This window comes from Scylla paramamosain, chromosome 5, assembly GCF_035594125.1.
Source record: "Scylla paramamosain isolate STU-SP2022 chromosome 5, ASM3559412v1, whole genome shotgun sequence".
NCBI lineage: Eukaryota > Metazoa > Arthropoda > Malacostraca > Decapoda > Portunidae > Scylla > Scylla paramamosain.
The window spans coordinates 33,609,025-33,622,272 of NC_087155.1; the positions used below are offsets into that span (position 1 = coordinate 33,609,025).

Consider the following 13,248-nt stretch of genomic DNA (forward strand, 5'->3'; position numbering starts at 1 on the left):
TTCCAGCCACTCATGTCCAAATGCTCATTCCATACAATCTTTACTCTCGGCTGGCTTACTTCTAAACGAGTCTTATTTCTGGCTAAATATCACCAGACTCATCATTTTCCCCTTACTATTCTGACCAGCCCTCACCTTCCTAGCCTCACATGTAAGCTCTCTTCGCAACATCTCATACACAGTTCTTGCTTTCGAACGATCTTTATTCCTACGCTCCTAACCTAACCGTGCTTCCTTCCATCTCTCATCCTTGTCTAGCCTTTGCCTTCACCCCTTACTGGTTAGTTCTCTCTCTTTCCATCTCATAGGGAACTGAGATGAAGATGAGAATACTGTAATAGTTTTCCCATAGCAGTTTTATGTTCGTTTATCCTCAAGCAATCTATATCTTATGAATGTCTGAGGAAAAGGAATCATACTTTATGTACCAAACACACCGTAATTTTGTATTTTTCGGCCAAGTATGTCTTTTTTAATGCTCTTTTTCACAGGTGCGATTTGCAATTAAATACAACCATCACTAAGTGTACTGCTAGAGTATCTTTGTTATAATGTTTAAATTCTCTTTTTTTTTATTACTATTAGGATTATTATTATCGTATTATTATTATTTTCGTATTATTATTATTTTCATTATTAATCTATTCTTTCATTCATTATAACGCTCCTCGTCCGTCATTTGCTTGGCACGTCTTTGCTTTGTGTCGGCATTACCTCCGCTCTGCTTGAGTCAGTCTAGAGGGAGTCAGCTTGGCAGTCAGTGTTCCGTGCTGTTCTCACCCGTCTGTTGCCCGTCCTTTGTATTATTGGACATTAAACGTGATAGACCTGAGTGGTGTGCTTGCCGGTTCCCTCGACATATTACTGACAATGGTGACACCAGCACATATTGATGCCAGCAGTGTCCGACTCCCAGTGTCATAAGTGACTGTTTTGTTTCAAGTGGCCACTGCTGTGAACATATACACTATGACATCCTTTCTTCTTCCGTACAAATCCTACCACTAACACGACCTCTTCTCTGCTAAGGACTTTAATTACTCCCTGCCACTGACCCACTAGCTCACATTCCCTCACAGACAGACAGTACTGTAATGATCACACACAACCCTTTAGCCTCTTGAGTCACTGTCTGGCTATCGTCCTCCACTCGTCCTTGCCATGAATTTCTCGCAACATCGTATCCACATTAAACTCGCCTTGAGCATAACCGTACCTTGCAAGAAATGTCGCTTCACCCACACCCACACACACACACACACACACACACACACACACACACACACACACACACACACACACACACACACACACACACACACACACGCATGCACAGACAGACGCACTCACGCACACACACACACATGAACCAGCAGCATTCCTCGAAGGCTTTTCTTCCATTATGTTCTCTTCCTCCGACCATTCCATTCCCCCTCCACGTCAATACATTCTCTCTCTCTCTCTCTCTCTCTCTCTCTCTCTCTCTCTCTCTCTCTCTCTCTCTCTCTCTCTCTCTCTCTCTCTCTCTCTCTCTCTCTCTCTCTCTCTCTCTCTCTCTCTCTCTCTCTCTCTCTCTCTCTCTCTCTCTCTCTCTCTCTCTCTCGTGCCTACACTAATCTCCATCTTATTTGGGAGAGGCCTTCAGCTCCTGCTTGCATAACCTTCACCACGTGAGCTTCGTGACCCGCGGGCTGATTCCTGACTCCGGCTTGCAAGATGGTGAAATTCAAGACCCTGAAAAAGCCCTGAGAGAGAGAGAGAGAGAGAGAGAGAGAGAGAGAGAGAGAGAGAGAGAGAGAGAGAGAGAGAGAGAGAGAGAGAGAGAGAGAGAGAGAGAGAGAGAGAATATCTGAAAGGTGTGGAAGATAGGAAAGAAAGAATATGAGAAAGTGCAAAAGTTTGGGAGGGAAAATGATATCGAAGAGGGAAATATTACAGAATGGTGAACGGCCAAAGTTGGAGGCGTCGCATTGATTAAAATAAAAGTCAGGGTTGGTGGGAGAAAAATGCATGAAAACACGGGAAAATTCAAGGTGGGCAGGAAGACAGGCAGAAGGAAAAGGTGGAAGCTTGGACCACGAGTATATTACTGTACTGGTCCTGGTGATCTTGGTCTTATAAATCTGATATTGTAGTTTTCTGTTTCCTTACACAAAGAGAAAACAGTGACGAACATGAGACCACAAGAAAAGAAACGCATTTTTATACAGTTTATATTTCTATGAAGAGAACGAAAAACCAACTCCGGACTTTAAAAACGAAGAAGAAAAATCATAATGCATTGTCTTGCTAACCACAAAAACCTTCCTTAATTGTTACCAAATCACCAGTCAGTCTTAGAAGAGCGATTAGACGAATTAATGGACACTGAATATCTGTTCCTTTAGTATTAGAGCTGAAGTAGATAACACTGAAGGAGTCATAAACACACACACACACACACACACACACACACACACTTTAGCAGATAATTCAGACGTTAAGGAAACTAAATATCTGTCGCTTCAGTCACAGAGCAGAACTAAAGTATCCTAAAGTATTCACAGAACAACACACAACTCAGTATACAATTCAGGCCATATTGGGGACATGCTACACCTCTCACCTTTACCGCCATGCCTAAGGGAAATGTGAGGAGCAAACTAATACCAATAAAGGGAGCTGGTGAGGGAATGTCATCACACCATCACTGAATAAAACTGAGTACCGCTGAGTAATACGAGCAATGGATAAGTTATGTACGAGGTTTGTATTTCAGCAGACATAAGGACATCCCACACCTGAACACATACACACTCACTCTCTCTCTCTCTCTCTCTCAAACTTAGGTCATTCTCACTCTCGAAAAAACCACCCCGGCCTCCTTTTCTCATGCAAACGCAATACTATGTCTTAATGGGAGCTTCGCAAAGTGTGTGTGTGTGTGTGTGTGTGTGTGTGTGTGTGTGTGTGTGTGTGTGTGTGGATGCTTCTCGAATGGAATTTATCAGCATTCAAAGAAAAGAAAAGAAAAAAAAAACACGTAGTTCATAATCAAGTAACGCGAGACGTGAATGAAATGCCGGTGAATAGAAAGTAACATCACAGCGAAGAGCGAGAGAGAGAGAGAGAGAGACGAGAGAGAGGAGAGGAGAGAGAGAGAAGAGAGGAGAGAGATAGAGAGAGAGAGAGAGAGAGAGAGAGAGAGAGATTAATCATAACCTCCCGCGTGAGTGAGATGAACGTATAAAGAGGGAGAAAATCATTGCTCTGAGATAGTTGGAGGGAAAAATGAGGGCGTGATGAGAGGGTGATGAGGCGCGTGGAGGGTACGGAGGCAGCGGACTAGAGGGAGGGGGAGACTGAAAGCTGCGAGAAGAAAATGAGACGCAAAAGAAGAACGAGAAGAAAAGAAACGAGGAAAAGATACGTGTAGGAGAGAGAGAGAGAGAGGAGAGAGAGAGAGAGAGAGAGAGAGAGAGAGAGAGAGAGAGAGAGAGAGAGAGAGAGAGAGAGAGAGTATATCAGGTGTGAATAGAGAAAGGTTTTGCAATATTGATTCATCTCCATACCGCACCTTGAGTGAAGAGATATTGATGTATTGACGAGGACCAAGACACGCAGTCCATTTTCTGACTTTTTTTCTTCTTCTTCTTTTTTTTTTTTCACAAGGGAGGCCGCAAAGGACACGTGAAAAAAAAAAGTGAATATAAAAACTCCCGCTAATTTGCTGCTTCTTCCTGAAAAAAAAGTTAAATAAAAAGGAAAGATTTAAAGGATTCACCCTGCTGAATTTTCTTTTTCTTTTTTTTATTTCTTATACTGTGTGTGTGTGTGTGTGTGTGTGTGTGTGTGTGTGTGTGTGTGTGTGTGTGTGTGTGTGTGTGTGTGTGTGTGTGTGTGTGTGTGTGTGTGCGTGTGCGTGTGTTTGATCTGCAAATTGTATAGATTTTTATCCACGACACGCACATGCTCTCTCTCTCTCTCTCTCTCTCTCTCTCTCTCTCTCTCTCTCTCTCTCTCTCTCTCTCTCTCTCTCTCTCTCTCTCTCTCTCTCTCTCTCTCTCTCACACACACACACACCTAGCTATCATGAAATTTTCTTGTGTCTAATCCAAAGGAATAGATTATGTTAAGGCGCCACTACAAGGCTATAAGGCGCCGCATCTAATCCTATGATAATAAAAATCATAAGACGTCTGCTTGTGTGAACTGAGATACTTTCCAATTAAGCAGACACATCTTTTACAATATATATTTTTTTTTCAGTACATTCATGTATTGCACTGATATTTCTCGTATGCATTTATATATTCCATATTTTTTTTTCTTAAATCTCATACTCGTCGCACAAAAAGGCAGCTTTCCAATTATTGAACTGCTGATGAATTTTGCACACATCTGAAATCGTATATATTTTTTTATTAACAAGTTCGCCAGTCTTTGCACAAGTCCCTTTGAAGCCCCGATGCTCGTTTGTTCCGCTGTCAAAGGAGCAAAAGTCGTGTCGTTTCTTTACTTTCTCAAAATTCCAGCATTTCAGACGCTGCATTCGTCTGACGCAATTCACCTCTTCTTATCGTGACCTACAAATACCAGCGTGCATCTCGTAAACCTGGGGACTCTTCCACTTTACTTCAGGTGTCCCTTCTCGGAGTTATGGGCCTTGTAAGATGCGAACTTGCTGCATTGTCTGATTCCACTGACATATTAAAGCTACTTTCTGCTTAGTACTTACTGCAATAACCAATACCAGCACCTAACGTGTAACAAAACCATGAACGTATTATAGAAAGCGAGAACCTATTTTGGCACTGCAAAGAACCTACTCCAATGATGGATTCTTCAGACTTCTCAGGGGGATTTTCTGCTTAATATTTACTACAGCACCTAATGGCAGCACCTGCAGTGTAAGAAAACCATGAATCAATTTTACAAAACGAGAACCTATTTTAACAAGGCAAAAAGCTTATTTCACTAGCGTATTCTTCTGACAGTGATTTTTTTTGTTTTTTTTTTTTTGTTCACTATTTTCTGCAATGTCTCATTCTTACGTCTGACGTTCGCATAACAAAACGAACAAACTACAAAATAGAATATAAAAGTTAAGGAAATGTTTGTTTATATATCTTTTCCTTGTCGACGGCCACTTGACTCGCATTTAATAAATATAAAAATTAACAATTCACATCCCTTTGATCTTTACTTGGCTTTACAAATATCACAACTAAATCATGCACATAAATTATTCACATCACCAAGACACAATCCTCCCCACAACAACTGATTCACAAAACAATGAATCCAATTAAACCCTTCCACTCACTCACTACAAGCTCTTACATTACTTTCATCCCCTCTCATACGTTCACTTCCACTGGCCTGCGTAGCGTCAATATTTAACAATAACAAACTTCCTTCATTACGCTCCTCCCAAGATACCAAGGCACTGTATTTCTTCTTATTGTTCCTTCGTAATGCCTTTTTGTTCTTTTCCTGTCTACTAACAATGATCTCTTCCTCCTTCACGTAACTCCTACACCTCACTGCCTCTGCTGGTCTCGCTTCCCTTACCTGCTGTTACTCCTTCTTTCCCTTACCTCCTCCTTTCTTTACTCTTTTTCTTGGTCTCCTTTCTATATGAGGGTTCTTGTAAAGGTGACAAAGAACAAGGAAACTGCATAAAAGTGAAGGAAAAGGAAGGAGGTTAAATGAGACAAAGGGGAAGGAGGGACAAGGTTTAAGATAATGGGAAAAGGTAATTGTGAAAAGAAAGAAAAAACGAAAGACAGAAGAAGAGGGAAATTTTTGCAAAACAAAGGAAGGGAAATGGAGGAAAGGTCGTCGGAAGATTAATAGGGCAAGGAGAGATAAGATTAAACGTATTGGGAAAGGAAAGAGAAATAAACGAGAATGAAGGAGAAAATTTGACAAACCAGAAGAATGGAGAGAGAAGAAAAGAGGTAATAAATATAATAATGGAAAAGAATGAGAAAAAAAAAAAGAGGACGTGATAACCTTTTTCTCGATTTCCGAACTACAAGGCTACGAAAAGGAAATAAAAGACAAAGAAAAAGAATCACTGGCTTAGAAATAGTAGTGTGGAGGGTCTCTCTCTCTCTCTCTCTCTCTCTCTCTCTCTCTCTCTCTCTCTCTCTCCTCTCTCTCTCTCTCTCTCTCTCTCTCTCTCTCTCTCTCTCTCTCGTCTTCATTCAATTCTTCCAATACAATGAAGTCAGTTTTCTCCAAAAATATTTTGCACATTCCCTCCAAATATATATTTTATCTCGTCTCCACCACTCACATTGTTTTTCTTTTGCTTCTCCTTCTTCTCCTTCTTATACTTTATATTCTCCTTAACCTCCTCCTCCTCCTCCTCCTCCTCCTCCTCCTCCTCTTCTTCTTCGTTCATAATGCTCGCCACTCTTTCCTTCTCCTCCTCCTTTCACTTCGTTCTTGACACCCTTCAATTTACTTTCCTTACTCCTTTTTCGTCTCTCACTCATTCTCTCTCTCTCTCTCTCTCTCTCTCTCTCTCTCTCTCTCTCTCTCTCTCTCTCTCTCTCTCTCTCTCTCTCTCTCTCTCACCCCTTGTCGTGCATCCTAGCTTACTCCACTCTATCCCCTCCTCTTCCTCCTCCTTCTCCTCCTCCTCCTCCTCCTCCTCGTCCTCTTCCTCTTCCTCCTCCACTTTCTCCTCTACCCCGTTTTCCTTCCTCCTTCACAAAACCGACACTCGTATTATTTGATTGATCCTTTTCTTCTATTTCCTGCCGCTATTTATTTCTCTTTGGCTCTTCAACGTCTTTCAGGAGAGACAAAGAGAGAGGAGATATCATATTTTCTTTTCGTTCGCCTTCTCTTTGTTCTTCACTATATTTACGTCTTTTTTTTTTTAGTATTTATGCGATTTATTTTTAACATTTTTCTCCTATCATATTTTTTTTTTTGGTGTTTTTTTTTTTTTTTTACTTGTATTTTCGTTACCTTGTTTGGGTCATATTGTATTGTCACATTTTAGCCTCGTTTGTTCTTTTCTTTTTCACATTTCTTTTTCTAATTTTTCTATTCTTACTTCCTTCTTTTCGATAATTTTTTTCCATTTTTCTAACTTTTTTTTCTGATTGCTCAACCATGTTTTCCTATTTTTATATTTTTTTCTCCATTTTTTCGACTCCTTCCTTCCAATTTTAACGTACTTTTCTTATTTTCCAAGCCCTATTTTTCTCGTTTTCTCGACCAAATGTTTTTATTTATTTTTTTTTCGCTCAATTTCTTTCCATTTTTTTTTATCAGATTTTTTTCCTTCTTCTCATGGGAGGAATTTACCGAAATCTTGTCTCCCTCGCCATTCTTTATTGAATTTCTTTCGATTCTTTCCATTTTACGCGGATTTATTTTCCTCCTTTTCCACTTTGTCCCTCCCTTTCTTTGCTGCCCTCCCTTATTCCCACCCTCACCTCCTCTCTATCTTCCATTCTTCTCTCTCTCTCTCTCTCTCTCTCTCTCTCTCTCTCTCTCTCTCATCTCTCTCTCTCTCTCTCTCTCTCTCTCTCTCTCTCTCTCTCTCTCTCTCTCTCTCTTAACCTACCTCCCTTTCACTTTTCTGTCTCCGTGTCTCTCTCTCTCCCTTTCTCTGTTTGCCCTCCTGCCTCGCACTCTCCTATCTCCTCCTTCTCATTCGCGCCTTGCTTTTCGTAATTCTGTAATTTTTTCTTCACTACTTTTCCTTCTTCCTGTCCTCCATTCTAGTCTTATCCTGCCTCCTTTCCTCCCTCCCTACATCCCTCCTTCCCCCTCTCTCCCCCTTCTTCCTTCCCTTCCACTTCCTTTTCTTCGCTATCTTCGCTCCCCACCTACTCTACCTCTCTTTCCCATTCCTCCTCCCCCTCCCCTCCCTCCCTCCCTCTCTTCCTTCTCTATAGATGTCTCTTCCTCACCCACCAGTCCATACCCAATAGAGTTTCTTCCAGAACTAATGATAATGTCGTTGACTCCCTGCGGGGGAAGAGGATGAGAGAGAGAGAGAGAGAGAGAAGAGAGAGAGAGAGAGAGAGAGAGAGAGAGAGAGAGAGAGAGAGAGAGAGAGAGAGAGAGAGAGAGAGAGAGAGAGATTTCCTATCTTTATTGACAACCATTGAGATCTAACAAATATTCGATATAAGTTTACGAATTTTATTACTGCCGGGAATAAATTCACTAAAAAGGAACACTTTCCCTCTCCCTTTCTAACAAGATTCCTTCAGTTTATCACATGCTGACGTTACCGAAGTTTGCCTCAGTTTTCCTCATTTTAGTCAGGTTTATGAGCTGTCTTTCTCGCTGTCACACAAACAACCTCACATTGTCAGTAGTCTCGATCTCCTTCCTCCCCTTCCTCCTCCTCCTCCTCCTCCTCCTCCTCTTTCTTCTCTTCCTCTTCGAGTTTTCGCCTTTGGTGCCCCTCCGTCTCTTACTTTATATTAGTGTCGTAATGTAAGCCACAAAGAACCTAGTGGGGAGCAGCAGGATGGATGCTGTTTGCTCCTCCTTTGTGATTCTTTGTGATCCGTCCATGCTATTCTGTTGCTCTCACTATATGCTGGAGTCCTATAAATAGTCCAGTAAGGATCAGTAGGGCTGCTATTGTTTGTCTTTCATTTGCGTTTCTCTTCTTTCATCACTTTCACGATCACCATTAACACTGCCAAAGATATTTGCTTTTCCTTTAGCATACCCGAAATTGAAACTAAATGTATGTCTTTTTTGTATGTACCTTCTTCAGAGATCGAGGAGTGTCATAGGCTATTTCAGTTTAAAAATTCTTGTTCTATCCAAAGTTATCGACAAAACAATACAATTCACAAGGCGGAGCGAGGGAGAGCAGCTCCCCTCCACTGGCTCCCCTCTCAACGAGCAAGAAAAATTACCACTATTACTTTTTATCAGGTATCATTTTCCTATACAAGGTAGTCCTTACTTGGTATTACTTAACTCATTCTAATACTATAACCCCCTAGTCTTAGTGTAATATAAACGCCAATGCTATTATATTACAACATCCCTTTAATACAGTAAGCGTTCCCCACTTCTCCATAATACCATTAACCACTTGAAATCTACTCCTCCCTCCCACCTTTCTTTATTGTTCAGTGCTGCATTATGTATGTCTTCTAAGTCCTCTCCTCACCACACATACACTCAGTATCACAAAACCATTTTACACTGTCCAGTCCACACCACTCATAAGCTTGCCCGCCTTCCTATATAGAGTACAGTAATATCACTAGAATACAGTAATATCACTAGTCTAAATTTGATTTACCGGTACTCGTCCGAAGCAGTATTGTTAGAAACAGTAATACGTATGTCCACGTTAGCTGTACGGTTGCGGTGACTAACTCGTACAAATCTCTCTATTCACTCAAGCTTTCCTAAACACTCATCTTCATCCTTGCTCAGCTCACCTTGTCTTCTGCAGCCTCCCCTTGAGTCGCTCCTCACTCCTGCACCTCTCGCCGTTCCCTAATACAGTCCCATCCAGAGATAATAGACAGAGAGTAATAGTCTATAAACCCTTGTCCCATCAGCCCGACTCTCTGGATTCATTTCCTTGCTTGACACCGTCCTTTCACCTTCGTCCCTCGCTCCTCTCTCTCTCTCTCTCTCTCTCTCTCTCTCTCTCTCTCTCTCTCTCTCTCTCTCTCTCTCTCTCAGCCTAATTCGTCTTACTCAACGTATCCAATCTCTCTTTCACTTCGTACCTTTAATCCATTCTTCTGCCCACCTGACTCATCTGCAAAGTCTATTTTCCTCATAAAACTCATCACTCAGGAATGAAATATTTGTCATTTCATATTCATTGTTTTGCTTCCTCGTTCTTTTCTTCCTTCGGCAAACTTTTCTGCAAGGACAGTTTATATATATATATATATATATATATATATATATATATATATATATATATATATATATATATATATATATATATATATATATATATATATATATATATATATATAAGAAAGACACTGGACCAAGGCAACAAAAGAGAAAAAATAAAGGCCCACTGAGGTACCAATCCCTAAAGAGAAAGCCAAAAGGACTATTTTCATTAGCATATACAAGTTCAGTGACAGCTCAGCACTCATTTCTTCCAGCCATTCACAGCACTCCACCCCCCAGTCTCTCCTTTATCTGTTCCCTCCCCCACCACCCTCCACCAACAAGTCCCTCACTCTCCGCTCCTCCGCAGGGTTCGGGGACATGGTGGCGCTGCAGAAGGATCAGGCGCTGGACAAAAAGCCGGAGTACGTGACCTTCGCCCTCATTTTCATCCTGTTCGGCATGGCGATCGTGGCCGCCTCCCTCAACCTGTTCGTGCTGCGCTTCGTCACTATGAACACGGAGGACGAGCGGCGGGACGAGGCGGAGGCTCTACAGGTATTCATCTCCTGCCAGCTGCTTCATGATTAAGTGCAATGAGGTTTTATTTATATTGTGTTTTTTTTGAGAGGATTATTTTCTTGATGTTTGACCTTTCTTTCTTTCTTTCTTTTTCTTTCTTTTTCTTTTTTAATGTATTCATTCATTTAATTATCTCTATCTACTTATATTTATATGTTACGATTACTACTATTGTTTCTTAGGTATTTCATCATCTCTTAACGTATCTAGTTATGTCTTTATTTATTAACTTTTTAACATTTCTTAACTGGCCCTGTCTATGTTTCATGATAAACTAACTTGACCTTGAAACGATATTCTGTCTCCTCGAATCTGTATTTTTTTTTACTTTTATTCTTATTTAGTTTTTCTAGGGACATTGTATTTGCACTTCTGTAAATTAATAGGAGGAAAAGTTGATATTTCGTGACCGTTTGATAATTCGCAGTATGGTTTAAGCAGCGTGGACGAGTCAGCAGAGAAATATGCTGGAATACCCAAGGGCAGGATTACGGCAATAAATCTGAAGATGAACGACGGGGTTATCTTGGCGTTCTGAAGCATAAAAAGCGAATAATTATGAAAAACTCCTGTCCTGTGATCAGCATAAATTTCAATGAATTGGTCCCGATAGCGATGCCAGGGTAATGGTGCCAAATGGATTTTTTTTTTCATTTCAAGCAATAGTAAAAGAAAAAAAACTACCATTTGTTTAGAGTTTAAGATTCTGAGTCTTAATTTTATAGAACATGATGCATAAAGAGAGAAAAAACACCAAAAATGCACATATTACCACACTTTTTCCCTATCTTACCTTTCTCTTCCTTTTTTGCGTGTTAAAGCCTCAAAAATAGAGAGAGAAAAACAAAATGAAAAACGCTCGCTTAACATATCCCTTCCAATAAAAAGACAATAATAAGAAGAAATTCCGAAAACTTAACTAGCTGCTGTGTTCGTTATAAGACTGGCATCAATCTTTATAATACGTGGATGGATTCGTGGCACGCTCTGGGAGGACACCCGCCAGAATAACGACACTATTACAACACACAAATCAAGCGTGCGCCTAAAAAGCTGCAGATATTTAACAAGGCAAACACAACACGGCACGGGGTGATCAGCAAACGCCGGCCAGCAAACACTTTCCTGCTCGGACTAATCAATACTTATCGGCTAATTTCCTCCATCCAGACCTTTTATTGCTACACATTTTCCCCTTATGACTCTTAAGACTATTTTTGACGGTTTTGTGTTAGTTTATTAAAAAAATAATTCAGAAGCTTACATAGACAAGATGAAATTAACTTCCTGTCTCTCTTTCTGTGACTCTACGTAAATAATTGCTTACGGTATTTTGAATGTTAATCATGGGGTGGAGAGAGAGAGAGAGAGAGAGAGAGAGAGAGAGAGAGAGAGAGAGAGAGAGAGAGAGAGAGAGAGAGAGAGAGAGAGAGAGAGAGAGAGAGAGAGAGAGGGTGTGTGTGTGCGCGCGTGTGACCATGCTCGTTGACACACACACACACACACACACACACACACACACACACACACACACACACACACACACACACACACACACTGGGCTAAAATCGCATCAAGCTAACCCTCTTGCCAATGTTTACACAGCCCCACCACACACCTCGGCCCACTGAAATGAAGTGTGCACTTTATGACCACAGCGGGCCAGGCCAGACAAAACTCCGCCACAAAAGAGCCGCCCTGACCACCCCTGACCACACTATAACAGGGGATAATAAAAGGATACTTGTCAGGTCACTTTAGATCGAAGCATGGAGAAGAGAATGATGTTAATAAGGAAGGAAATACATGTTGAATATTTTGTAGTGAAAAATGGATTAGCAGTTAGATAGGTGGATAAACGAATGCAATAAGAGAATTAATAGTCATAATTAAATAAGAAACGATTCACATTCTCTCTCTCTCTCTCTCTCTCTCTCTCTCTCTCTCTCTCTCTCTCTCTCTCTCTCTCTCTCTCTCTCTCTCTCTCTCTCTCTCTCTCTCTCTCCAACACACAACACAAAAACCCACAAGCACCTTAACCTTACAACCCAGACGAGGACACATACCCAAACTACCACAACCGCACTTCAAGAACACGCAGACTCAACCCCTTAACCCATCCACTCCCTGGCCTGGCTGGACCACTAATATTCCGTCCACTCCCTCCATTACCTGAGCCCAGTCTTTCTGATTTTCCTGTGATGCTCTCTGGTGCCCGAGGTCAGGGTTTTAAAAGGATAATATGAGTCAAATTAGCGCTCTAGGACACCTTTCAGAGCAGCCTTGGGAGGGCAGCGAGGCGCAACGGAACCGCCTTCACGGAGCCGCTTGGGGTGTATTAGTAAACATGAATGCGACATTAGAGACAAACGCACGCAGATTACCAGCACGTTTCCGGAGCCATCTTGCCCCAAACGACGGGCAGCACCGCGGGGAAATAGCCGCCGAGGGACAAGAAAGGAGATCCGGGAGAGTAAGAGACAGCAGAGGTTAGGAGAAAGCGAGGAAAGTGGGAGGAAACAAGACGCAGGGATGTGAAAAGATAAACAGGGTAAATATAAAAGACAAGGAGAGAAGGAACGAATTGAAAGGGAACAAGAAGCTAAGATGTAAATGGGAAATAAACACGATAAATACGGATGGAAAGGAAAAAAAAAGCAAGAAACAAGACGCAGGAATGTAAAAAAGATAAACAGGATAAACATGAACGAAAAGGGGAAAAGTAGAAAAGGTAGGAGGAAAGAAGAAAGTGATGTAAAAAAGAGATAAACAGAATAAACACGAGAGGAAAGGAGAAAAGGAGCAATAGACAGGAAAAGGAAG

The 13,248-nt window shown here is 41.3% G+C and overlaps 1 protein-coding gene across 1 annotated transcript in view; it reads left to right on the forward strand.

Moving 5' to 3' along the window:
- Positions 1 to 13,248, forward strand: part of LOC135100866 (two pore potassium channel protein sup-9-like) — a 52,464-nt gene that overhangs the window by 32,214 nt on the left and 7,002 nt on the right. The window contains exon 3 of the mRNA XM_064004378.1: positions 10,214 to 10,401. Coding sequence (XP_063860448.1) covers positions 10,214 to 10,401 — 188 coding nt within the window. The remainder of the gene's footprint in view (positions 1 to 10,213; positions 10,402 to 13,248) is intronic.